The following is a 24532-nucleotide window of genomic DNA, read 5'->3' on the forward strand; positions in this document are numbered from 1 at the left end:
AGGAATACAAACTGGAAAAAACGTGCCTAGGACTTCTCAGATTTTCCTCGCATCATACTAGAATGTGCCTGTAGGTGTCTCTAATGCTGCAGTGTCCCCATCACACCCTTGGTGTCCCGAGCCCTGCATGGGAAGAACATCCAAAGGCAGCAGGAGATTTTCTTCCTCCCAAGTTTCATAATCATGTGCTCATCTATATTTCAGTGCCACCAGCCAGGAAGAGGAGCTTGCATGCTGGTTTTTGCTCTGGTATAGTAATCTATCACAAAATTACTTTTTTTTTTTTTTTTGGTGGTACCCAACTGATTTTTAGTGCTTGCCACCCAATTTTGCCTTGGTAGGAGTAATGCAGCATGGTAGAGCAGTGGGATCTGGAGATACCAATGGCCAACTGGCTGCTGTGCTATATGGTGACAGAGAAACAGAAATGCCTTTGGCACGGCTGCTTTTCTCTTTCCCTTGCTGTCTCCATGCCTTGGGGACCTTCACTGAAGTGGTGCTTGTTCTTATTTTCTCTCTGGCTGTCAGGGAAACTGCACTTTTTATTGCAAATAGTCAGAGATCAAAGATGCATCCTTGTATCTTGATGTTTTCTGGCATGGGCTGTTGTGAGTGTAATGCGGCTTTCGGTGTTAGATCAGTTTTATTTTACCATTTCCTTAATCTGGCTGTAAGAAGCAACTTAGTTCACAGCCCAAATCAAAGTAAAACCCATCAGTGTTTGGAAGCCCAGGCAGATCATGGCGAATCCAGGAGGCACTTCACAAATCCAGAGGCCAATGCCAGAGTATCCCAGCTCAGTGTGGATGGGGAATCCCTGGGGTATCGATGGGCGTGATCTGTGCCACCGGTGTTGCAAATGGTCTGAGGCACGGACTGTGCAGTCGCCTTCATCCGCTGCAACAGCGCTTGACGTTGCCGAGGCTGCTGCAGCGGTAGCCGGGGGATACGTAAGCAGCTCGAGGTTGAAGCTGCAGAACGTCTGCATGAACAACCACAGGCAGAAGTCAGGAACGGTATGACTGCACACACGGTGGGATGCAGCAATCCCGAGCCCACGGAGATCCCTACAAGTGGTGTCTTGAAATGGTGAGTGTGTGATTCTCCTTGGAAGTAGCTCACGAGACCCCTTACTGGCAGGAAAACCTTGGCAGTGCTGCGGGGCTGCGGGTAGCTGTTGTGTGGCGTGCTCTAGCCTTCCTCCGCCGGGAGGCAATGCAAGCCGAGCTTTTCTTTCGCCATGTGTTTTCCTGTTCTGCCTGATGCTTCTTCATGTCCCCTTCTCTCCTGAGAGGGGGGGATGCGTAGCCCCCCGTCAGCCTGCTCTCCTGTTGGCACTTCTCAAGGCTCCATGGCGGGGCTGTGCCACCCATGCCGTCACCGGTAGGCGAATCTAGGAGCTGGGTGACATTAGTCGTGGCAGTGGAGCCCGTTTCCCACAACTTCCCTGTTACTTTTGGGGCTGAGCAAAGCCTCCGACTGATCCGTGAAGCCAAGTTCATAAGCTCCAACTTACAGGACACCGCCAGCAAGCGACAGTCATAGATGTGAGAGCAAGGCGAGTGTTTCTTCCCATACGAATGAACAGCGTGCAGGTGTAGTGGGCAGGTATCTTCACACATGTACATATCATTTACGTATCTTACGGACAGAGGCATTGACAAAGAAGTCTGTTGGTCCAGATGAACTCTGAAATACAGCTGGGGCCCATGCAAGCTTCTTGCTGGGGAGATGATAATTTCTGTGTGCTGCTGCCTCCCATCGCAAAAGCAGGGATCTCGGGTCTAGCAGCTGATTTAATCCCGTCACAACACAAACACTTCTTTGAGCTGTAGCTCTTGGTATGGAAATGCCCAGAGATGTGGCACAGACTACCGTGGGGGTGTATCTGCCTGTGAATTTATGCTCTGTGGGCTTCAGGCTCAGTTTATAACTTGTCAGTTGGCATCTGAAGTCCTGGCTTTAGTTTGAAAATGAACTCTTCCCCTCCACCCCCACCCCCCCCTTTTTTTTTTTTTTTTTTTTGTGCTGACAGGAGAGAATTCACTTGCTAATTATACCCCAGTCCATTTCCAATCGAAATGCACAGGGCGATTTATCAGAGAGCTGGAGACAGCTCTCCCCGTTCCCTTGGCTGCATCAGCAAGAACTTTTGCGAGACAATTTAATTTCTTGTCATCTTTTAATCCAGCTCCCTTTCCCCCTATAGTCAGCCTGTGAATGAGAAAAGATGGTTTATTAATCATTTTAGCAAAGGGCTGAGGAATACAGTGGTTTTTTCAGCAGCGCCTGCTCTGTATCTTGTCAGTCAGCATTCCCAGAGCACTTGGAGCCACAGGGTCATAAACATTCAGCCCTGTGACATGGGAAAATTAGTTCCCTCATTGTGAAAACCTGACAAGTGTGAAGGCAGGGAGCCAGGTTTTGCCTCCTTCAGGGTCTTAATGGGTGTTACTTGGGATTGGATTTGGCCCCCAGCATTCTATGCAAGAACCTGCTTAAAATAAAACCTGAGGAGGGGGGAAAAAAAAAAAAGTGTGTTTGCAATGTCACAAAGTGTGTGTGGGGTCACTGTCTTAGGGAACTTCTAGCTCGTAAAGGCAGGCCTAAATCTGCGGTGCTATGTTGGAATAAATGGAAGGTTGCTGGATGCTGCAGAACTTTTCTGCTAAAAAGTGACGTGCTAGAATCTATCTAAAGCTGCAGGATAAATACCACCATTGTTATCAACTTACTGGTGAGCTAGGATAACAGAGGAGGAAGGCTGGCTGTTCTGAGCCGAGCCACAACCCTGGGACTCGCAGCTTTTATCTGTTGCCTCTGTCGCTGTCATTCTCGTCCCTGCCTTGCTCTGTCTCTCCTGTCTTCATCCCCACCCTGTTTCTGCCCTGGTGCCTTTCCAATAACCTGTCCCTCGCTTAGGACACTTTCTGTGTTATTCCACAGGTGTTTTAGCTAAGATATCTTACCTGAAATAACAAAGGCAAAATATTGAAACCTGGGTTCTGGAACCAGAATAATCTTGGTTTTCCTTATACATAAATGCTACAGCTTGATTTGAATGCTCATATTTGGAAATTTTAACAAATAAGCCGCAGTTTGCTGCCAATCCCCTAATGTGGTGGTGATAGCAGAAAGTATTAGCGTGAGCACAAGTGCTGCTTGGCCATGCAGGCATTGAACCAAATCCAGTGAGATGCAAAGCCAGGGTTGCTTTAGCACTGAAGCTTCCTAATAACCATAAATTGGACTCTCTCTATATACACACACACACACAAATACATAGGTACACATAAAAATAAAGCAGTAAGAAGCTGTTCTGTTTCTGGGCCTTAATGCTGCTTTTGGTCCAAATGCTGCCCAACAATAATAAAAAAAAGAGGTAAATATACCAAGATCGGGTCGATTGAGAGTGTTACTGTGGTTATTGTTTCCCCTCTGATTTAAAGCTTCAGTCAGTTCAATCAATAAATGCGCCAATACTAAGAATGGTAATGCTCTGCCTGGAAACAAGATTTCATGATCTGTATGGAGGTGAGCAGAGTTCTGGGAACTCGGTACTTACATGTTTGTGTTTACTGATACCAGCAGTTTCTTGGAATTTTCTAAACAAATTTTTGTCTTTTTTTGTCCAAATACAACAATTACCCCCCAGGGAATAGCATTATGCAAAGACTTTCTGACCATGACTCTGCATTGGTTATGGCTGTAGAGGCGCCTGAAGATGTCAGCGGGTTTAAGAGGTACATGGTGTTATGGGGGAGAGAATAAGCTAAACAGGGGAGGAGAAGTTTTCCCTGCTTTGTATTTGGAGAGGGGACCTTGGCCGGGCTTCGCCAGGACTCCTGAGGTGCCCGGCTGCCTTCCAGAGTCACAAGGACCCTGCATCTTACCATAATTGCTGCTTTTAGTCAACTTTTTTGCAGGACCATCACTGTGTTTGCCGCAGAGGAACAGAAAAGGTGTTTTAACTTTGTCAGAGCAGAGCTACTTCAGCTGAGCAATTGCCCATAAGCTGCACTCGCTCCGCTGGGAACGTCCCCAGAGGGGAAGCTCTGGGTCAGTTTGCAGCACTTTCACCATCCATCATGTTGTCTAGGAGGGAATGTTTTCTTTACAAAGATTTTGCTGAGCAGCCAAAGAAGCCGATGTGCCTGCCTGACACCCAGACCTGGCCACCAGGCATCCGAGAGAGGGGTCGAACCTGGATTTTGTGTTCTGAAGCGGAAGATGAATGTCGTACGCCTCCTTTGGAGGATGAATGAGATATTTCATATTTGCAGAATTGATATCGTTATCTTAAACAGCACTAAAACTGCAACACTGAATGTTAAATTACCCTTGCCTGCAAGGTGAAGATTCAAGCATTGTTGGGTTGGTAGCAATCAGGAGCATGGAAGATGCTTCTACTTGAAACGCAGCTGCAAAAGGATGTAAAAACGCTGAAAGAGGTGAAGAACAATGACTGGCGCAGTCAGCTCTGTGCTAGCACAGAAGCATTTAAATACAGAAACTGAATTTGAGGTTTTATTCTTTTTTTAACTTCCATTTTAAGGCAACCCTAGGTCTAGCTATAGTGCTGTAACTTCAAAATAGCAGTTTAGGAAGATACCCAAACTTCATATAAAGCTGTCTGTGTGATCCTCTATAAAAAGTAACATTCTGCACTGCTTTGTACCCGCAAACCTTATTCAGCTGGAAACACACGAGATGTGCAGCAGCTTTGCTCTGGAAGCCTCGGCGTGCTCGGAGCCGTGCACAGGCATGTTGAAGTGTCTTTCCAAGGTGGCAAAGCAATGAGCGAGTACGACCTGAGCCCGGGTTGCACCTGTGCTGCCAGCTGACGGCGCTTACGGCGCCGTTTGGTACTCGTGGCATTGGTGTTTCAGACGATCCGTAGCTTAGTGGCGGCCAGGCAGAATAAATCAGTGTAGAGGTGACAGAGGTTCCTCAGGTTACTCAAAACTGTGAACTGTATTAGTAACAAAGAAATATATAGTCTGATTCTTCCATCAAGCGTGTTTCTTAGTGATGAAACTCCGTTAGCATTGATCTGAATAATTTTGCTCTCATGGAGTGCAAAAAGTGGAGAATTGGGATGATGTACTGCGCTTGTTCAATGCTTGGCCTGACATCAGGTGGATGTGAAAACGATGGTGGCTGGGCAAGGAACAGAATCATAGAATTGTTGAGGTTGGAAAAGACCTTTAAGATCATCAGACCATTCACCTGACACTAAACCAGTTAAGGGGAGAGTCATAATTAATTTCACGTTTCCTGGCTTGGTGGCTGCATTATTTTTTAACGAGTAAAACTAGGAATCACTAAGGTTGGACAGTCCTCGCGCCGCGCTTAAATGCGTATTTGCGCGTTAAGATTGTTTGTTGTCCTGGGCGAATGCGGGCTCAGTTAGGCGGGGAACCCCAAGTACCCCATCGCGGTGGAGTTGTGTGAAATGGCCGCTTGGCGCGCTGACGTTCCGGCGTGGGTGTGACCCCGCCGGCTCCCCGGCAACCTCCGACGGCCAAGGGGCGGACGGCGGCGCCGATCGTGCCCGGGGCAGCGCGGGGCAGCGCTCGGGGCGGGGCGGGCGGCGCCGGGACCCAGCGCGGGGCTGGCGGCGGGGGGCGTGGCGTGGGCGGGGCCTGGCGTGGGCGGGGCACGTCGCGGCGCGGGGGGGGCCGCGGGCGCTGGGCCCTGTTGTGTGGGAGCCGCCGGGGCCGCTGCCCGTCGCGGCGGACCGGCCCCGCCGCCCCCGCCATGGAGGACCCGTCGCGGCTGCTGGCGGCGGCGCACGGCGCCGGGGTGACCCTGCCCGGCGCGATCCCGCCGCCCCCTCCGCCCGCCGCCGGGGATCCGGCCGCCGCGCCCCCCGCGGGGCCGCCGCCCGCGCACCACGACACGGGCGACGTCCTGCAGCAGATCATGGCCATCACCGACCAGAGCCTGGACGAGGCCCAGGCCAGGTACCGGCGGGCCCGGCCGCCGGGCGGGAGGGGGCTCGGAGCCGCTCGGTACCGGCCGCCTTTCCCGCGCCGTGACTCAGCGCTGCGTGGGGGCGCGGGGGGGGGGCACCCGCTGGGCCCCGCCGCTCCGGTGGTTACCGGGGCTGTGGCGAGGGGAGGCGGAGGGCAGCGGTCCCGCGGTCCCGGCCGCGGCTCCGGCGGGGGGGGTGCCGGGGGGCAGGGGCCCTCCGGAGGCGGGAAGTTCCACGGTCCTTCCCCGGTTCCCGGCGTCTCCGTGCTCGGGCTCCCGGCAGCTCCGACAGCCAACGCCAGGACGATGCCCGGGCTCCTCAGGATTAATGTTCCGACTCTCCTTCCACCTCGCCGCATTAAGAGATTGCCCGGGTGATGTAATTGCAGCCGTCATTCCCGCTGGAAACGGGATTGTCCTGCCCGACGCCGGCCTGGAACGGGAAAACCGCAGCGGCGGCTGCCGTAGAGGGCCAAAGTTTGCTGGGGAGGGAAGGCGCGAGGCGCTGGGGGTCCCTCGAGCCCCTCCCGGCGCAGCGGGCTCGGAGGGCTTTCCGCCACCATCAAGAAGTTTCTCTCGAATCCTATTTAAAGGAAAAAAGAATTCCCTTCGTTCTTTCCCTGCCTTCTTGACTTCACTGGGATGTAAATAATTCCATGGCAAAACCAGCCTGGAAGTCAGCAGAATTCGGCATCTTCTGGCGTGTTCTCCATGCCCCGGAGCTGCGTCTGGCCCTGATTGGCGCGGTGTAATTACACGTAATTACACGCCTTGCTTCCTCGGCGTGCGCGAGGTGGGCAGCCCCCGCCATGAGGCGGTTTGGGAGAAGGTGGAGACTTACAGAGCGGGTTTATAAAAATCAGCAAAATGGTTTTCTGGCCTTTTTTTGATTTTTGGCCGGTTAACGCCGTGCCACTCCTCCGGCTTTTCCCTCGGCTGGGTGTTGCGCGCGGTCGGCCCTCCCTGCCCACTCCCCGATTTCCCTATCGCGGCGATTGCCGCCGTGCCGATAAAACCGTTCCCTTTTTGTTTATTTACTCATTTTTTAATCTCTGCCTAAAGTTGAGCTGGTTTTGGGTACGCCTGTCGCTATCGTGCGCCGTCAGCAGCTGGCGTGCCGAGGCAGCGGCGTGCCGGAGGACAGGTAGCAGATTTCTGACAGTTGAGCGGATTTATACAGATATAAGGAAAAACTGTGCATTCTAAGAGTGTCACGATTTGGGTTTAAAGTCGACTCCTTCAGGTAACTTTGAACTGCAGCTTGTAGGGCGATGAGATCCGTGAGCGGTGCGTGCTGTGGGTCACGTGTAGGACTGTTGCTTCACGTGTAGGACTGTTGCTTCTTACCAAAACTTACATTTTTCTCTTCTACCTGGCGCTGTTATCTCAGAAAGAACCACTCGCAGCTCCTGTATAGATTCTATAGGCATGAATTTGCCTGTATGCTGTGTAAAAGCTGCAGTTTTCTCTCACAACCTCCTATTTAAGATAATTTTGAGCAGAATAAATTTGCCGGGAGCTTTAGTTTCAAGTAAGAGTTGAAGAATGGGCTTAGCAAAATGGCCTGACCATTGTTTAAACTAAATTACTTTAACTCCGCTTATTGCCTTAGAAATGCTGTCGGAGTTGGCCTGAAGCACAGCAAGCTTTGAAGGCCCCCCCAAATTTTAAAGCGCCTTTGGTGTATTTTCACGTATATTTGCATAAAAGAAGCTTTTTGTCTTCTGGATGAGAAGTTTGTTGGGTTTAGGTAGCCCTCCTTAAGAGGACGGACTGCTGAGAAAGTAAAACTCAAGTCTGGTTAAACCCATCGCACAAGCGATACGGGGACGTGTAGGGGGATCCGGGACTTCTCACACCTCAGAAACACGGCGTTAACTACTTTATTTGTTGGGGATTACTTTTATTCTTTTGTATTAAAAATGCAGGTTGAGGTGTTCTGTGTGTATTATTTTCACACCTAGTGAATGTCAGAGGGTTCCTTCCGTGCACGCAAGGAGCGTTTTTAAAATCTGGGTTGAAAACTTGGGTGCCAAGTTTCGTTGACAGGAAATTAATCTGCCGAGGATGAGTTTACCGCTGCTATGAAACATGTTACGTTATCACCTTAGTCGTCTTGATGAGAGTTAGAGGCCATATTAATTACGCAATTATCTCTGGGTCTGCCTTGTACCTAAACACCGCTTTTTAGACCCGGGTGGAGAGCACAGTCTGGAGGCTTGGAATTCATTTTCTCTCTCCCCTCCGGTTTTTTCCCTCATCAGGCAAGGACAATAGACTCCACTAGGCTGTCTTCTCAGCTGCCTTTGTTCTCAGGCTGTTTGTCTTGGGGTTGATATTATCAAACATCTCCGTAGCTGAACGGGTTTTATACTTCTTTTGGCTGTGTCATGAAGGAAAGTGGCCGATCGACATCAGCTTCTGCGGTTTTTGTTAAAAGCGTGCGTTCTGATATTCGCTGGCAGTTCAGCAGTCGCTGTAAGTGTTACGGGTTCTACGGAAGCCGAGCACCTGGATTTGTGCCGTTCCCAAGAGCTGGAGAAGTGACTGGCGTGCAAGAAGGAAGGCCAATTTGTATTTATGTAAAAAACATATTGAAACCTAGCTGTGAAGGCAATTTAAATACTATTTCTGAATTATGAACGGGGTCACAAGAAGCAAAAGAGACTTTCTTCGAGGCGTACCTTGCAGCTAGACAACTTCTTTCCACTGACTCCCAGCGGAAGTTAGGCACCTAGCTGCTGGCTGCCCTTGAAAATCCGCGATGGCTAGGTAAAAACACCGCCCGCCCTCCATGGGAAATCTCAGCTCCCGCTTTTATAGGCTGCTCACCACGCTTCAAGTGTGTTTTCAGCTGAGCAAAAGATGTAATTCTTTGTTTTGATGAGACAGTAGGATGGATTCTGTGTTAATGGTATAATTAACATTGTCTCTTCCTGGTGAGAAGGAGGGAAAAAAAGGGCAGCAAACACTGGAAGAGCTTCAAAAAGGCAGAATTAGCACGTGTGGTAAAACTTGTACTAAAATGCTGTTAAATACAATCTGCTTTTCATTGGATCAGGTGGCCACTTGTGTAAGCTGGGCGAGCCAGTGAGTGGTGCTTGTACACTGTGTTGGTCCTACTGTTCGGGATCTATATGCTCTAAAAACACCATGGGTTTTTTTTTTCCCCTACCTTTTGGATGGATTCCATTATTAGATTTTATAGAGCATACTAACTCAAGAAGCAACTTTTTATTCCCATATATAAAATACGCTTTTGGTAGAACTGAAGGTGCTTACAGTTCCTATAAGCGACGCAGAATTCTGAATTTTAAGGCCTGCACATTGCTCCTAGGGATGACCAAGCGTGGCTCTTAAATGAAATACATCACCAGAACTTGGACATTTCTTTCTGAATCTCATGCGCTAACCTGCTATTACTGAGGCGCGATCCAGTTCTCTGTGAGTCTTGGCATCTTTCTCGGCCTTTCCTGTTGGCGTTCACTCGTTCTTTCTTCTTCCGTTTCAGAAAACATGCCTTGAACTGCCACAGAATGAAGCCCGCTCTTTTCAGCGTGCTGTGTGAGATCAAGGAGAAAACAGGTGCGTTGGTGTCTTTTCTGGCCTCAGCTTTCCCTGCAAAACCCCCACGTTCAGTCATCAGCTCCGCTCTCATTTCACGCGGCCTGTATTTTTCCTGATAGATTCTACAACTTGAGGCTGGTTTTTTTGGCTTAATAGTCTTCTGTAAGGTGGAAATTGTTTTGATGTGCTTTTTATAACGCTCGCTGTGTGCAGGTTTGGAGAAAACAATGCTGCTTATTTATTTAAGCAAGTTTTGGTTGCGTGTACGTGAAGAATCTATAGGTTGGGTTTTTTGATGTCTGACTACGTACCTGGAGAATCCTGAATAATCCTGCTATGTTCTGCTCTTTTTTTCCTTTAAGGAATTGGTACCAAAATTGTGGTGGTAGTAAGAGTTCAAAGTTGACAAATAACTGTGTTATGGAGAAAAAGAGACAGTAAGGCAGAACGCTTGGGGATATTGGAAAGCACAGAAGTAGCAGGAAATGGAGTTGGTGATCACGCAGCCTTCTTTGAGGAGCAGAAGCGCTGGGGGCAAACGGATTGCGATTTTGAATCACCCAGTCTATGCTCATACATGAACACTTAAGCAGTATTGTTTGAATGTCTCATTTCTGTAAACTATAGTGGATGTTGATGGTTTTTTTAGAGAATAACTGCTTTCATTGTAGGTAACTAAAATGGTGGCGTTTTTCTTTTTTTTTTAAAAAGTTTTAGTTGTATTAACATTTAATATCCTAAACCTACATTTGTATTATTTTTTCTACAAGCATATTGAAACTTGCAGTGTTCTTCCTTGTACTGCCAAGCGAGGAACCGTACAGTTCCGTCCTCTGCCGTGCTCTTGTCACCGAAGGCAGCTTGGAGGCAGACATTACACATTCATTTCTGGAGAGTTTGGGCGCATATATTGCGTTCTCACCATAGCGGTTTGCTTCTGAAGAGAAATGTTGCGGTCGTAAGTGTGTGTGCGCTGTCTGGGTGTGCTTTTATGTCTGTCTGGCCTTTGAGGATTGCTGTCCTTAAAGAGGGTCTTGCATCTGGTTTTCTTTTCCACATTGAAAGCTGCCTTCTGTGTTTTATTGATTGAAACTGTGACTTCTCTGAGCTAAATACGCTTGCAGGAACAGACTCCGATACCGTGGTTATGCTGGATTTGGTTTGGTCTCGTAGGTTTTTGAATGTCTGATGGTCCGTCTATTCCTTATTTAAATTATGGGGAGCAGATGTTATGGCTTCAAGCAAACAAAAGCCTGGACATACTGTAGCACAAGGTTTTGGGCTTTCTTTGTGACCCAGGCACGCAAGCTTCTTTTCTAGCTCGGAAATCAGTTTTAAACATGTTCCTCCCTCCCCCCCATCTTTCTTTCGTTCTTTGTTGGAGCGCTAGTACCCTTCACAATAGCTCAGGATAAGCCGTACGCCTTTGCAATGGGCAGCCAGCTGAAAGGTGCCGAAAAATTCTCCCCAATCGTGTTTATTAATTAAAAAGAAATTACAAATGACTCTTTGTAATGTAAATAGATTTGGCCACGTTTAATATTTTGTTCAAGCCTTGTTTCCCCCCGCCCCCCAGCCCCAATGATTTTTTTTTTAAATTTTAGACCAGTTATGGGAAAAACAGATATTTTATTTTCAAGTCTTAAATACCTGCCTGGAGCATATGTAGCTATCTGAGGAGGCATCTAATCCAATAAAGCCTGCTTATTTTTTTGGGGCACTCACAGAAGCATTTGGAGCATTTTTAATCTGTGCAGCAGATAGGGTTTTTGCTGGTTGGCTTACACTTCAGATATGATTCAAGCTGCATGAATTCAAACATGGCATAATTCTATCTTAAAGGCAGAATTAAACATCTGTAGTGTTAAAGATTGCACGCTTTTGGTGCTGAATAGTAAATTGCAGAGCTCTTCTTCTTCGGCTGATTTATACCACGCTAGGAAGACGCTAGTCTGTGATGAGCTTCAGGCCCCTTGGGGCAGGGAAGGTGTATTTCTGCCCACTTTTGTGGAATACGCTGTGCGGTGTGACTTCGATTCTGCGTTCCTGGCCTGCGGTAGGGAACGTGTTTGTTGCGGCATCGTAACACAGAGTACCAGTTTTTATTGTTTCTTGTCATTGCTAGCTGCAGCCCTCTGCCCTTCCCTCACCGTGCTGGCACTCGGCTAGGTTAATTCAACGGGTACCTTTTCATTCGCTTATAAAACCTGGCAAGCGGCGTGGCCGAGGAACACGCTTTCTCTTTGTGCTGAGTTTGTTGACATTCTTACGTAGCCGAGTCTCGTTCCTCGGAGCCCCGCTGGCTTTTGTCTTCTGTTTCCATTTTCTCTCTCTCTCCCCCCCGACGAATGTGCAAGACTGTCTTGGATTTGGAGAAAGCGCTCTCCTCTGACAATGCTTTCAGACCAGCTAAACCAACAGCGATGTCATTCTCTATAGTGGGATGCTCAGGAGGCTGGTATCCTCATGGAGGACTGCTACCTGAAAAATGGGGTGTCTCCTGTGGGTGAAAAATCCGCTTGATAGTGCATGGGAGCATTAAGAAGTAGTCTTAAGGGGTTCGTGGTTGCTTTAGGTGACCTGTTATTAAAAAAATACGCTCCTGTCTTCTCACCTGACAGTGTGATTTGTGGACTGTCAAATCGAGGAAACCCTTCTGTCTGAATAAAACATCAGGAGCTGGTATTTAGCATGAGTTATAGGATAAATATTTGCAAGTGTAACAGAGGTGATGGGGTCATCTGGGAAAAACTGATATGTGGACGAGGAGGGGTGCAGGTCCAGGACCCAACCACCTACTTCCTTGCACTCTGTGTAGGTATTCTATACTTCATACAGCGTGGGCTGTTCATTTCTGGCCCTAATACGGCAGGTTTTGGTTCTAATGTTGTATATTCTATACCCAGTAGGCACATTTATCGTGCTGGTCTTGCTCTGTCGTGTGTTACCGTGCGTTACTTGCTCCGTGGAGGAGAATCTGGAAAGGAAAGCAAGTCTAAACAAAGTGTGCATCACTTATTTTGGTACCGGTGATCTTGTACAGTTCGTTACAGAACTGCAAATCTTTAATTAATGAGATGTAAATATATTGTAATGATTGCATTTGCATACTGAGTGAGGCTTCAGCACCTTAGGTTGTGATGTATTTTAATTAAAGATTAATTAGAAATGACGGGAATTTCATTTTGCTTAGTATAATTATTTTACCTATTTGATGAATATCTGGTAGGTGACGTGCCAGAGAATGCACAATATCATATTGGCACGAGTGACCCTTCGGGCTTTTTAAGGCAGTGTAGGGTATTTCTTAAACACCCATAAAAGTGATGGATTGCGAAGGATTTAAGTGTGAAGGATTTTCCCGTTACGCAAGGACTTTCGAAATCACGCTTAAAACACCAACTACGCCATTACTCCCATCTTTTAGCGTCTTGAGTATTAATGGAGTTGTCGTGTGTTCTGAAACTATTGTGGGAACTTCAAAAATTTGATGGCCAAAAGGCTGCTGAGAGAGAGAAGCTTTCTAGCGAAGCGTTCTCCTCGAGGCGCTGTGAGCCAGTAGGTAGTAAGCAGCGTGTAAGGACAGGCAGATGTAACGAGTCAGTGTTGACTGAGATGCTTTTTTTTATTGTGGTAACTTCTTTTTTTTTTTTTTTTTCTCCTTTGGAATCCTTTTTGTTTAATGAAATCTGGTTCTTCCAGAAGCCACGCAGACTGCCAACTCCTGCGGGCGTAATTTTCAGGACCGTACGCAGAAATGGGTGACGGCTGACCCACAGAGCACACCAAAAGCTCGCGGGGTAGATGCAGCTACCCTGACAAAACTCTTAGTGGTATGGCATGTACTTCTGGAGTTGTTTTTACCAGACTGTCAAAAGGGACTTGCAGAACCTGGTGTGAGCGCAGTGTTCCTGCAGCTGCAACGCTTTTGCTCTCCATTGTGCCGTTTTTTGAGATTATCGGCTCTGGAAGTTTGGTAGATGAACAACTGCAGCTCTTGTACTTGGAAATCGGAATGGGCTGCTACTTGCAGCAGAGTTGTGAATTCCCCGAATAGGTAGTTTTGAGTGAATCTGATATAACTTATGAGCTGTACAAATGTTATCTTTAGGTGAAGACGCTAGGAGCAAAAATAAAGTTGAAGCAAAAGGTATCCATTCCAGGAGATGACGGCTTAAATTTGAAAAGAACATCCCTGGCAGTGAGTTTTAAACTCGTGTTTTAGCTGCCACACATATTAAGATGCAATTATGCCAGAAGTTTAAAATCAGCCTGATGGAGCGGGTTGGACAGGCCAAGCTTCTTGCACTGATCAATTCTTAGGTCTGTTCACCTTTGAGAGAGTTTATTAAATACAAGTTTGAACTACTGGGTTGGAAATGCAGTTTGCGATACATTGATGATGGTTAACTCCTTTCTAGTTTCTTGTGACTTACTAGGGCCAGCTAACCAGAATCTTCCCTCGAGACGGGGAAGGTGTTCTATACATGCTTTTCAGCAGTCAACCTGAAATGAGCTTATGTGTAATTGATGATAACTAATGTCTAATTACCATAATTAGACAACTGACATAAAATTAAGCTGCAGCTGGGAGCTTGACTTCAACACGAGGTACTCTGCTGTGCATCATAATGTGCATAACAAGACGTTTGGCAGAAGCACGTTCAAATAAGAAGGTGACACCAAAATACCTGTTCTACCAAATCTACACTTGCCAGTCCAAGTAGTTTAACGTGAGTTTTATCAAAAAGACTGAGGAGCAAATGGCCACTGGTGAACTCGCTGCGAGCCCTTCTGGAAAAAAGGAGAACTGGTGATTTTTAAAAAGAAAAAAATACCAACAAATACAAAAATCCCCTTTTTTGTGTTTGTTTCATTTCTTGTAATGTTCACTCAGTAAAGGGTGTATGCAGTAGATGGTCTATTTTTTTGAAAAGGTATTCATTTTAATTCCTTAATGAGTTAGAAAAACCACTAACTTTTAAAATAGTCAACGCTTTCCTCATTGTTGTCTTAGCTGGAGTTCAACAGTTACCCGTGTACTACGTTTTAGCTACTTTTGCCTTGCCTTTTTCCGCTTGCAAAAAGCCTGGGGATGTTCTGGAGAAGACCTGGATTGCTGTGACGGAGCGAAGGTCTGCAGCCACTCCAAAGCGCGCTCTTCTTCAGAATTGTGTAGTAATTTCTGCATAGCCTGCAAAATATTAAGTTCAGCAATGTGATTGTAAGTTTAGGCTGCTTGTGTGTTCAAAATTACTATTGGTTTTTTTTAGACGAGCTAGTCTTTTGCCTACAAAATGCTGAAGATTATCATAAAGGCCTATGTTTAATGTCTCTGTACATATACATTGTTCTCCCGCCCTCACACTAGAATCTTTGCATAACAAGAGATCTTTTGTGTTTGTCTTCGGTAGGGAACGTAATATCCCGTTAACCTGCCAATTGCAATTTGGAAAAGGTCATTTGAATTTTGTAGCTTCACAAGGTCGAGACCAACTGTTCATCAAACTAAAACTGTCTAGCAATTAAAATCAAATTAAAAGCCAAAAAGCTGTTGGCATTTTTTGTATTGAGTCAATATCTCGTGAGTTCTTAGGCTTTTTAAAAGAGGATGTTCATAATAAATTGTCAAAAAAAATTGGGAAATAAAGTTTTTAAAAGAAATTTGCTTGGAATCAAACTTGAATGATCTGAGCATACAGACTGCTGCAATCTGGGTTGAATATAAGCTTAACAAAACGGGCTTCCGGTGCTTCTTTTCAGTGTTGTTTCAGATTTTGACAGATTTTAAATAGATTTTAATAGATTTTTAAAATTCAGCACTGATAAGACTTCAGTTTGTAGCCGCCTGCTGTGCAGCATAGTTGTAGCCTTGGCATATAAAGCGGATGAGGTCAAACTCATGCCTTGTGTACAGATTCCGATGGGATTTTACACTAGTGTGGTGTTCATTTCCGTCCCTGGACGTAGAGGCAGAGCAGTTGTCCCAGTGGCTCGGGCCTTTTGTCCATCCACCGCAGTCTGTCTGCACAAGCTAGTGCTGAACACTGTCGAGGATCGTGCAAGGAGCCAGGCAGCAGGCTGATACGGGGGCGTCTGCTCTGTAAGAACCGCGTTCTAATTTTTACAGACTGCTAAAATAATTTCTAAATGTAGTATAAACTAGTATGACCCCGCGTAGTCTTATTAGCTGCGTGCATTTGAAAACTCGCCTTACGTTTTGGTGTTTCTCAATCTGAACAGCATCCTGTTTGTTTCGGTGTGTTGCCTTGTGGCTTTGTTAAATGCTCCCTTTTTTTTTTTTTTTTTTTTTTTGTTTCCCCTCAAACTCAAGAGCTGCTAAAACCTCTGAAGGGTGTTTAAATGCTTTGCCAGAATTGAAGTGGATGCTCTTTCCTGTTTCGGAAATAATCTTTCGATTCCCTCTCTATGTTTATCTAGTGTTAAGTATTCGCGGTATTCAGGAGGAAGATCCCCCAGATGCTCAACTAATGAGACTAGATAACATGTTGCTGGCAGAGGGTGTCTCCGGGCCCGAGAAAAGAGGAAGAGGAGGACCGATGGCTGTAGCAGCAACATCAGGTGGCTGTCCAAATGACAATAGCATTGAACACTCTGACTACAGGGCCAAGCTGTCACAGATCCGACAGATATACCACTCTGAGCTAGAGAAATATGAACAGGTGATCTTTCTGCATGGAAGAGTTTTTATCATCTCAATTAAAAATAACCGTTTTTTCCTTTGGTGTCGGTTTTAAGAACGGAACAGGAAGTATAATGAATTCAGGTGAACGCGAGGATATCAAATCCAGTTGAAAACTTATCTCAGTGTTACAGAAGTAAGGTGACGGTAGAGGGACTGGACATCAAAGTAAAGATAATAAATGTCTCGTTTATCTGTGTTGCCGTTTTGTAAGAGTAAATAGAGTAAAGCTGAAACATGCAAACTCCTCTAAAGTTTTTTGGATATGTATTCTTGTTGGGGAAGCGAATTCTAGGGTATTTTATTGTTTGTCGATACAAATGTGTGTATTTTCAGGCCTGCAGCGAGTTCACCACCCACGTTATGAACCTGCTTAGGGAACAGAGTAGAACGAGACCAATTTCGCCAAAAGAAATAGAGCGCATGGTGAACATAATCCACGGCAAATTCAGCACCATCCAGATGCAACTGAAGCAGAGCACGTGCGAGGCCGTAATGATCCTGCGTTCACGCTTTCTTGATGCAAGGTACGAGAAAACGCAACTGCGCCCTAACTGATGTTTAAGCCTGAACTTCTTCTGTTGCTCGATGCCAGTGATCGCGTAAGAAATCTCAAGTCTGTCATTCCCAAGTGCTGATGTAGTTTAAACATTAAGAATTCACCACCCGTTTCACTTGCCGAGGGTGTACTTTGACATGAGCATCTCCTCAATTCCACTCAATTCTTACATTCTCCTTCAAACCAAATGTATTTTAGAGGAAAAGAGAAGCCAACGGTGTACTCTAGCCGATCTACTCTATAACACCATTTAAATAAGAGTAACTAATATTTTTATAGGCGTAAACGACGTAACTTCAGCAAACAGGCAACAGAAGTACTGAATGAGTATTTTTATTCGCATCTGAGTAATCCTTACCCCAGTGAAGAGGCCAAAGAAGAGCTAGCAAAGAAAGGTGGCATCACAGTTTCACAGGTATGAAGTGTTTTATCTGGAATTAAGTGACTTTTTTTTCCTTGAACAATGGGGTTTTTTTCCCCCCTAGTTAGCAGCAGGCTTCAGTTCCCAGTACATTAAATAGGATTTAGGTTATTCTGAAGGGTTTAGTAGTAGGTATTTTCTGCTTGAAGCCCAGTTTAAAACATCTCCTTTGCTGGTAACTTCTGAATAGACTGGAAAATGTAATAATTTGATCAAATGCTAACAGCTATATACGTTTCCAGGTTTCCAACTGGTTTGGTAACAAACGAATTCGATACAAAAAAAACATGGGGAAGTTCCAAGAAGAAGCCAATATTTATGCTGCAAAAACCGCAGTGGATGCAACTAATGTCGTGGCTCAAGGCAACCAGGCAAATTCTCCGTCTACACCAAATTCAGGTGAGTGAGCGTGCCGGTGAAGAGTCCATCTGCTTGAAAGTCTCTAATTATTTCTTGTGACAATTAGTACCATGGAATACTGGTGTTTGAAACAGTCATAGGATTTCTTTTTCTTTTTTAAACTTAAATAACGTAATACTAATTGAAGAACCATTTTGGTGGGTTTTATTTCTCATTAAAACGTTCTTTTTTTTTTCCAGCTTCCTCTGGCTCTTTTAAGATGACAAATTCCGGAGATTCGTTTATAAACTTGCAGTCATTGACTTCCTACCAGAGCTCCCCAGTGGGAGCCAATGTGCAGTCGCAGGTCAGTAAAGGAAAAAAAACCAACCCACAAACCCCATACTTTCAGCAGTAAGATACATGTTAAAATCCCATTTCTCTGTCCTTTAAGCAGTATGAACAGGTTTCCCAGGGACATTGTGGAGTCTCTGTCCTTGGAGATACGCAAAACCCAACTGGACGTGGTCCTGAGCAACCTGCTCTAATTGACCCTGCTCCAAACCTCCTGCTATTCTTCTATCCCTTTAAATTTACATTAATGAATCAGTATTTTGTCATTTTAGAGTCAGTCTTGTTCCGTGGAAGTAGAACTTTGCTTAGGAGTTGTGGTTAACAGTATTGTTAAACTCATTTTAAGCTTTCTGCTGAATTCCTGAATCCATCTGAGCTGCACAGAATCATAGAATCGTTTAGGTTGGAAAAGACCTTTAAGATCATCCAGTCCAACCATTAACCTACACCACCAAGTCCACACTAAACCAATCAAGGGTAGACTAGACTAAACCATGTCCCCAAGTGCCACCTCTGCCTGTTTTTTGAACACAAATTTGTTCCTCTGTCATGAAAGCTGTAGGTGACAGGCACGATACCAGGCTCTCATTTTGCTTGATAATGAACTAGCTAGGAATAGCTCAGTTAATAGCAAGAACTGCGAAGAAAACTTGTCTTCCTGCAAGAAAACCCACCCCTTGTTTAAAGAATTTTTGGCCCAATAGATACATACCACGTACTACTGCATTTCTTTAACCTGACTGTTTTTTTTTTTTTTCCCCTTACCGTTCTCACTGCGCGACATCTTGTTCTAGATGGATTCCTTACATCATGTCATACACCAGACAGGAAGATACGACACGATTGTGGGGAACCCTTTGTATACGACGCAGCGCATAGATGTAAGATGTGCTGAGCTATTACTAGAAACACACATTCTGCCTGAGAGCCGTTAATGATCTGTGAATAAATGTTGACTTTTTATTCCCCCTGACATCTCTGATGTGGGGAGAGGAAAAAGCTGGAAAACATGTAGTTTAATACACCAGCCTTTCCCTCCCAGAGACTTCGATTTAAAATTTTGGCTTGGGTCACCGTAAAATTTGTGCACCTCGGTTAATTCTTGCCAGAAGGAGATGGCCCTAGGAATAAGAGTAACACCGTAAAATCTGCGGGGAGGGGAAGAGGTTTTATGGGATATTCATGGACTGTGCTTTGCCAGAGCCGATACATAGTTATGTCCTTTCAAAAGCACCATTGCTTGTAAGGTGTAAACATGCAAAGGCACGCTTTGTTGCCTGCAAGTAGTTTCTTAAAGATTTAATGAAACAATATATTTCTTCCCCCTTCAGGCTAATGGCAGCTGGCAGGATGCTACCACCCCTTCATCAATCACTTCACCTGCTGGAGACCCTGGAAGTGTTAATTCGGATGCGTCTAATTAAGTTTTTAGGACCTATCGATGAGAGGAAAGAGGTCATTAGTGTAATTTGTCAGTGTTGCTCTTTTGCCAATACTATTGTTTATACAACTTGACACACAGCTAATTACCTCAGAAAAAACCCTGGAACCAATAGAAGATTGTGATTACAATGATACCTCTCTACCTCTCAGCCTCACGCAGTTGAGTTCTTTTTACTTATGCCCATTGGGATGTGAAATTGTTTTAAAAGAACTTGCTTCATTTTCCTAACCAAATTCATTTTTTTAAATATGGATTTTATGGTAAGAATCTGAAAGTGTCTCTTCTAGAACTTGGCGTTTGTCTCAAGTTTTACAGCTTAAGAAAATTGACTTATTTTAATTTCCATAAAGTTTTTTACTATGAAATTTCTGTTCTAGTTGATAGCTACTAACAGTTAAACCCCCTGTATTGTAATTGTATGCGTTCTCTGTATTGTAATTTTGTATAGGAAAATAAGCTTTTCTTAACTAGAATTCATTCTGAGCTAATTAATCAGAAGGTTGCTTTACCAAAACTCTCACTGGACTTTGCTCTCGGGTAGGACCTTCCATCCTGTGTCATTCCACGTAATTCTAATTTAATGTCTAGTGGAAAAAAAAAAAAAAAAAAAAGAAAAAAAAAAAGAAAAACCCACAAAACCAACACACCCACCTGACCTCCCCATGGAGAATAGGTTTTTGTGCATTTCTGCAGCTGTTAACACACAGTCCGCCCCTTTCAGTTGAGATTTTATCAAAGATAATAAACTTCCAAAGCCTTTTTTTTTTTTTCCTTCTTTTTTTTTTTTTCTTTTTACCCTTTCTCCTCCTTCCCCCTTCCTGCCTTTCTCCTCAGCTTTCCTCGCTGGGGCTCCCTGAGGGGAGGGCGGGAAGCCGGGCGCGGGCGGGACGCGGCGGCCTCTGCGCATGCGCCTGCTGGGGGGGCGGGGCTGCGGCCGCGCCTTCCCGCCCTGCCCCGCGCCCAACGGCCGCCGCGCCGCCGCCATGGAGGAGCCACCGGCGGGGAGCTCCGGGGCCGCCGCGCCGCCGCGGCCGTCTGGCGGGTCGGAGGAGGAGGTGAGCGCTGGGGGGGAGCCCCGGCTCGGCTGAAGGGGCGGCGGGGAGGCCGCGCTGCCAGCCTCCTAACCGGTTTCCCCCCCTCTCCCCTCAGCGTGTACCCGGTGGAGCCCGCCCGGCGGCTGAAGGGGCAGCGTCAGGTAAGGGCGGCCGCGGGCAGCCAGGGGCGGCGGGCCCGGGGAGCGGGGAGGGCTGGGCGGTGCCGAGCATCGCCCCCCCCCCCCCCCGGGCCGTCCCGGGAGAAGGATCTCCGTGGTGGGCCGGAGAACCGGGGGCACCGGCCGTCGTGGGGGGCTGTGAAGCGGTGATGCAGCCGCTGCACCTCACTGTTGCTCCGAGCTAGAAAGCAAAGCTCAAAAAAACAGGTTCGGTGCTTTTGAATCCCTGGGAAAGACCCTTTCCTCTCATTTGACCCTGCTAACACATTGATTATGTCTGGTTTTCTCAGATCCCGAGCCTGGAGAGAAGAAAGTGGATCCTGAGCGGTTCCTAAAGCCACCTGATGTAACTGCTGTTAGCAAGAACGCTAGTCCCTGTGAGACCACCGGAGTGGCTGTGAAGAAAAGATCCCACAAAAGTCCCAGCCTCAGGAAAAGCCCCCTCGCACCTAGTCCCAAGAGGCTGTCTCCCTGGAGAAGCAGTCCCAGGAAAGACCATATGAGTTCTTTTCAGTTGTCCCCGAGACCGCTCGTCACCACTCCTCAAGCCAAGCGTCGCTCTTGGCGTCGTTCGAGCCTGAAGGGGACAAAACGCCGAAAATCTCTGCCTCCTGTTCACCAAGATGTCACTGGTACATGCTCCATTTCTTCCCTTTGTCAGTCTCTCTCTCGAAACTTGTAGGGCAGCCTGCAGCAAGTTGAAATTTAATTTCATGGCACGACCTTTAGGGTAATTACAGTCTAACTGCATTATTTCTAACTAGTAGCCACTGATGTCCGTGCTGGCAGCGATCTCAGCGGTCCAGGTACTTGAGGATGAAAGGAGATGCTGCGTTAACGGCTTGTGTCGACCAGCGTTTTGCAGTCTCTGCCTTTTTATTTCCATGGTTGAGCCTTAAGTGTGACTTTTCCTCGTTAGGAACTCTCTTTCTTTTCCCTGCTCCTTCCGCATCCTGCAAACCGCACTCCTATACAACAGCTTTTAGTGTCTTTCAGGAACATTCCAGCCATTTGCAGCTTGGTGTGAATTTAGTTCTTCTTAAATAATTTTGTTCTGATTTTTCAGAATTAAGCAAATCAATTAGCTTGGATCTGCCAGAGATAGACCGGCTTTCTATGCTGTTGTTGTCCAGTTTCCAGGTAAGGTCCTCTCTTTTAAAAAGTGCATTATTTTTCTCTTGCCTTTCTTCTGCCACTAAACGTACGTTCTGATTTATATAACTGAGTTGTGAAGTACGTGCGTGGGGAGGAGGGACTCCTTTCTCCTTCAGTAACAAATCTTCCCACAAGCTTTGTCGTACAGCCCGGGAGAGGGTGCTGAGACATTCTTTTCTGTCTTAGTTTTCCGCACAGAAGCTTGAACACATCTTGAAGCAAACTGACGGCTTCAGCCCTGAGGCTTTCAAAGCTAACGGTAAGGTGCGCTGTTTGCGGCAGCAAGGGTAATCCTGAACTTAAAAATACTGGCCCTTGCCTAGCACCCTCCCCAAATCAACCTAGCTGTCTTCTAGAAGGGGTGGGTGCAGCCAAAAATGTGGGAATGATGTTTTTAAGATGCCGTGTGTGACCATGGTTTCTGTGAGGGAAGGCAAATGGACACACTGAAGTAAACCGTGGCCACAGAGATGAGTTATTCTTCCAGAAACAGCATTAAGTAATAACTAGAATGCCTTCTGATATCTGCAGTATCTGCAGGTTAGGAAACAGCTTCATTTCTCAGTGTTACTTTTCTAGGCAGTGCATACGAGCTTTGTGTTATCCCATTTTATTTTGTCTTCGTCTCCAGTGCACTCGGTTTCAGAAGACCTGAAGCGATACATGCAGAAGCTGAAACGCGACGGAACGCTGAAGAGCTGCGTGGAAGACCCTAAAGGGTAAGGACTCGCTGAACTCGTCCCTGCGGAGCGTCCGCAGTGAGCCCTACCGCTTTTGGGGGCGGAAGCAGGGGAAAAGGGGGTCGCCTGACCGCAAAATGCATCTGTTGCCAGGTCCGAGGACCTCACCCTGCCAGCAGAAACCTTCCTAACCCAGTTGTGGCAAAATGCTTTGGGTTCATTTCAACATTTTAACTAGCTGGCATCCCTCATCCAGGCAACTATAGCAGAATCAGCGAGGAAAGGCCAATGTGCAGATGTACTCTGCAGATTTTAGGGGGGTGAAACTTTTAAATGGGAAAGAAACCACTCTGTTATCCCTTTGTACCTGTGCACGATCTGGAGAGGGGAGTGGTTCATGACTCAAAGACAGACCAAATAAGACTTTACCTATTAAATGAATAAATACATACCAAAATCACAGGTATGTGTATTTTAAATGGAAAGAGGGTAGGCTTAGATCAGATACAAGGAGGAAATTCTTTACTGTGAGGGTGGTGAGACCCTGGAAGAAGTGGCCCAGAGAAGCTGTGGCTGTCCCCTCCCTCGAGGCGTTCAAGGTCAAGTTGGATGGGGCTCTGAGCAGCCTGAGCTGGTGGAAGGTGTCCCTGCCCGTGGCAGGAACGAGATGAGCTTTAGGGTCCCTTCCCACCCAAACCATTCTATCATTCATGATTCTCTTTTTCTGGTTTTGCTTTACGGCCTGCCCAGTCATCTGAATTTGCAGAGAGTAACCCCGTTGCCTGTGGGTACGAGGATTTTTTGGGGCTGGTGCCATCGTGGGACAACGGGTACAGTGAATATTCAGGAGGTGTTACTTTATTGAGGAGATCGAGATGCCTTTTCTCTTTCTTGCTCCGCAATTCTAAGCGTTCAGCGCGGCTGCCCGAGCACCGAACAGGCACCAGAGCCCTCTGTGATGTACGTGTGGAATGTATACATCTCCCTTGTATCTGTGCTTTAGGATTTTGCTGGACTCGGCTTTGGATGAGTCAGTAGCCCAAGTTAAGGAGTACATTGCCAGGTAAGATCGGCTGTGCGCACGATCAAAACTCTCAACACTGCTATGGGTTTGGACCCTTCTTCCTAGAGGGTATTTTGGGTGTATTTAATTCTTCAGCTGGTTTGGTTTGTGGGTTTTTTTTCTTCTCCTATGAGCCTGTGCTGTAGTTTAGCTTTACAGGGGGATACAGACCCATTCCCTCCTCTCGCTCTGCAGGTTCAGTGCTGAGTGTCAGTCCTGGGATCAGCTCTTACTGTGCTACCAGGAAAATGCTGAAGAAATGTCCAGGTGTGGATTGTTACCCCCCACCCCCAGCTGTTTGGTGTTTGAAAAGAAAACAAAACATCAAGGCCTGCTTCAGGTGATGTTGTCAGCCCTGCCTAACAGATAAATGACTTTTGTTTTGCAGGCAGCTGGAGGAATGCAAGAGGAATCAAGGACAGGCAGAGCCTCAGAATTACCTCCAGACATCTCAGGCCAAAGTCCTCAGCAGCAAACCCAACTACCAGAAGATCCTGGATGACCAGGGCGAGGTCTTGAGCTGTATGGAGCTTGTGGTGAGTTGGTCTCAGCTGTTTGAGGGACAAATATTGCACCCCTGGTAAGGATTTAGCCATTTTTCATCTTTTTTTTGTTGTTGTTGTGCTTTGGTTTTGCAGCTCGACGAACTGCAGCAAGCAGTGAAGCTGCTGCAGGCCTTCAGTGAGGACAGCCGGCAGTACCTCCGGCGCCTGTCGGAGCAGCTCGGTAAGCGGGAGTCCCTCGGGGTGGGGGTGTGGACGCCGTTACCGGGGATTAACGGGTGTTTTCCCCCCCCCGTTCCAGCCGCGAGGACCTTCCGGCAGCTGGAGAACTCCCCCGTGCGCAAGCTGATCGCTGCCCCGCCGAGGAAGACGCAGCCGCCGGACGGCTGAGCGGGGCGGGGGGCTGCGGGCCGCGCTGTCGGTGCTGCTCTCAATAAAGAGACTCAAAAAGCACTGCGCGCTTCCGCCTTTGAAGGCCGCTTAGTGGTCGACGCACACGTCGCTCAAGCCATACCAGCCAATCGCCGCAATCTGCGCCGCCCAATGGTTGCTCAG

General features: G+C 46.8%; 2 protein-coding genes across 5 annotated transcripts; both read left to right on the forward strand.

The window, feature by feature from the left end:
* Positions 1-5760: 5760 nt before the first annotated feature.
* PBX4 (PBX homeobox 4) lies at positions 5761-20122 on the forward strand. 4 transcript variants are annotated; one of them, XM_075725195.1, is made up of 9 exons: positions 5761-5966; positions 9488-9561; positions 15985-16226; positions 16583-16773; positions 17085-17220; positions 17469-17625; positions 17826-17932; positions 18714-18813; positions 19249-20122. In XM_075725195.1, exons 1-9 carry the CDS (start codon positions 5761-5763, stop codon positions 19341-19343), a joined length of 1308 nt encoding a protein of 435 aa, XP_075581310.1. In that variant the 3' UTR covers positions 19344-20122. The 4 variants fall into 4 exon arrangements, with proteins under 4 accessions (XP_075581310.1, XP_075581309.1, XP_075581313.1 ...); XM_075725194.1 differs by having other exon boundaries at positions 18714-18800; positions 19251-20122; XM_075725197.1 differs by lacking the exon at positions 5761-5966 and adding an exon at positions 6216-6769 and having other exon boundaries at positions 18714-18800; positions 19251-20122.
* Positions 19612-24367, forward strand: DSN1 (DSN1 component of MIS12 kinetochore complex). The gene is given in 12 exon segments (XM_075725135.1): positions 19612-19623; positions 20198-20335; positions 20337-20418; positions 20867-21208; positions 21643-21716; positions 21918-21990; positions 22363-22450; positions 23415-23474; positions 23670-23741; positions 23863-24010; positions 24113-24200; positions 24279-24367. Coding segments are annotated over 12 exon segments (1266 nt in total).
* The last annotated feature ends 165 nt before the right edge of the window (positions 24368-24532 follow it).

This window comes from Pelecanus crispus, chromosome 27 (genome assembly GCF_030463565.1).
Source record: "Pelecanus crispus isolate bPelCri1 chromosome 27, bPelCri1.pri, whole genome shotgun sequence".
In the NCBI taxonomy this organism is placed as follows: Eukaryota; Metazoa; Chordata; class Aves; order Pelecaniformes; family Pelecanidae; genus Pelecanus; species Pelecanus crispus.

Coding starts and splice junctions, on each gene's coding strand:
- PBX4 (XM_075725195.1), top strand. CDS start 5,761: ATGGAGGACCCGTCGCGGCTGCTGGCGGCGGCGCACGGCGCCGGGGTG. Junction 17,626..17,825: donor TCCGTCTACACCAAATTCAG/GTGAGTGAGCGT, acceptor TTTTTTTTCCAG/CTTCCTCTGGCTCTTTTAAG. Junction 18,814..19,248: donor CATAGATGTAAGATGTGCTG/AGCTATTACTAG, acceptor TCTTCCCCCTTC/AGGCTAATGGCAGCTGGCAG.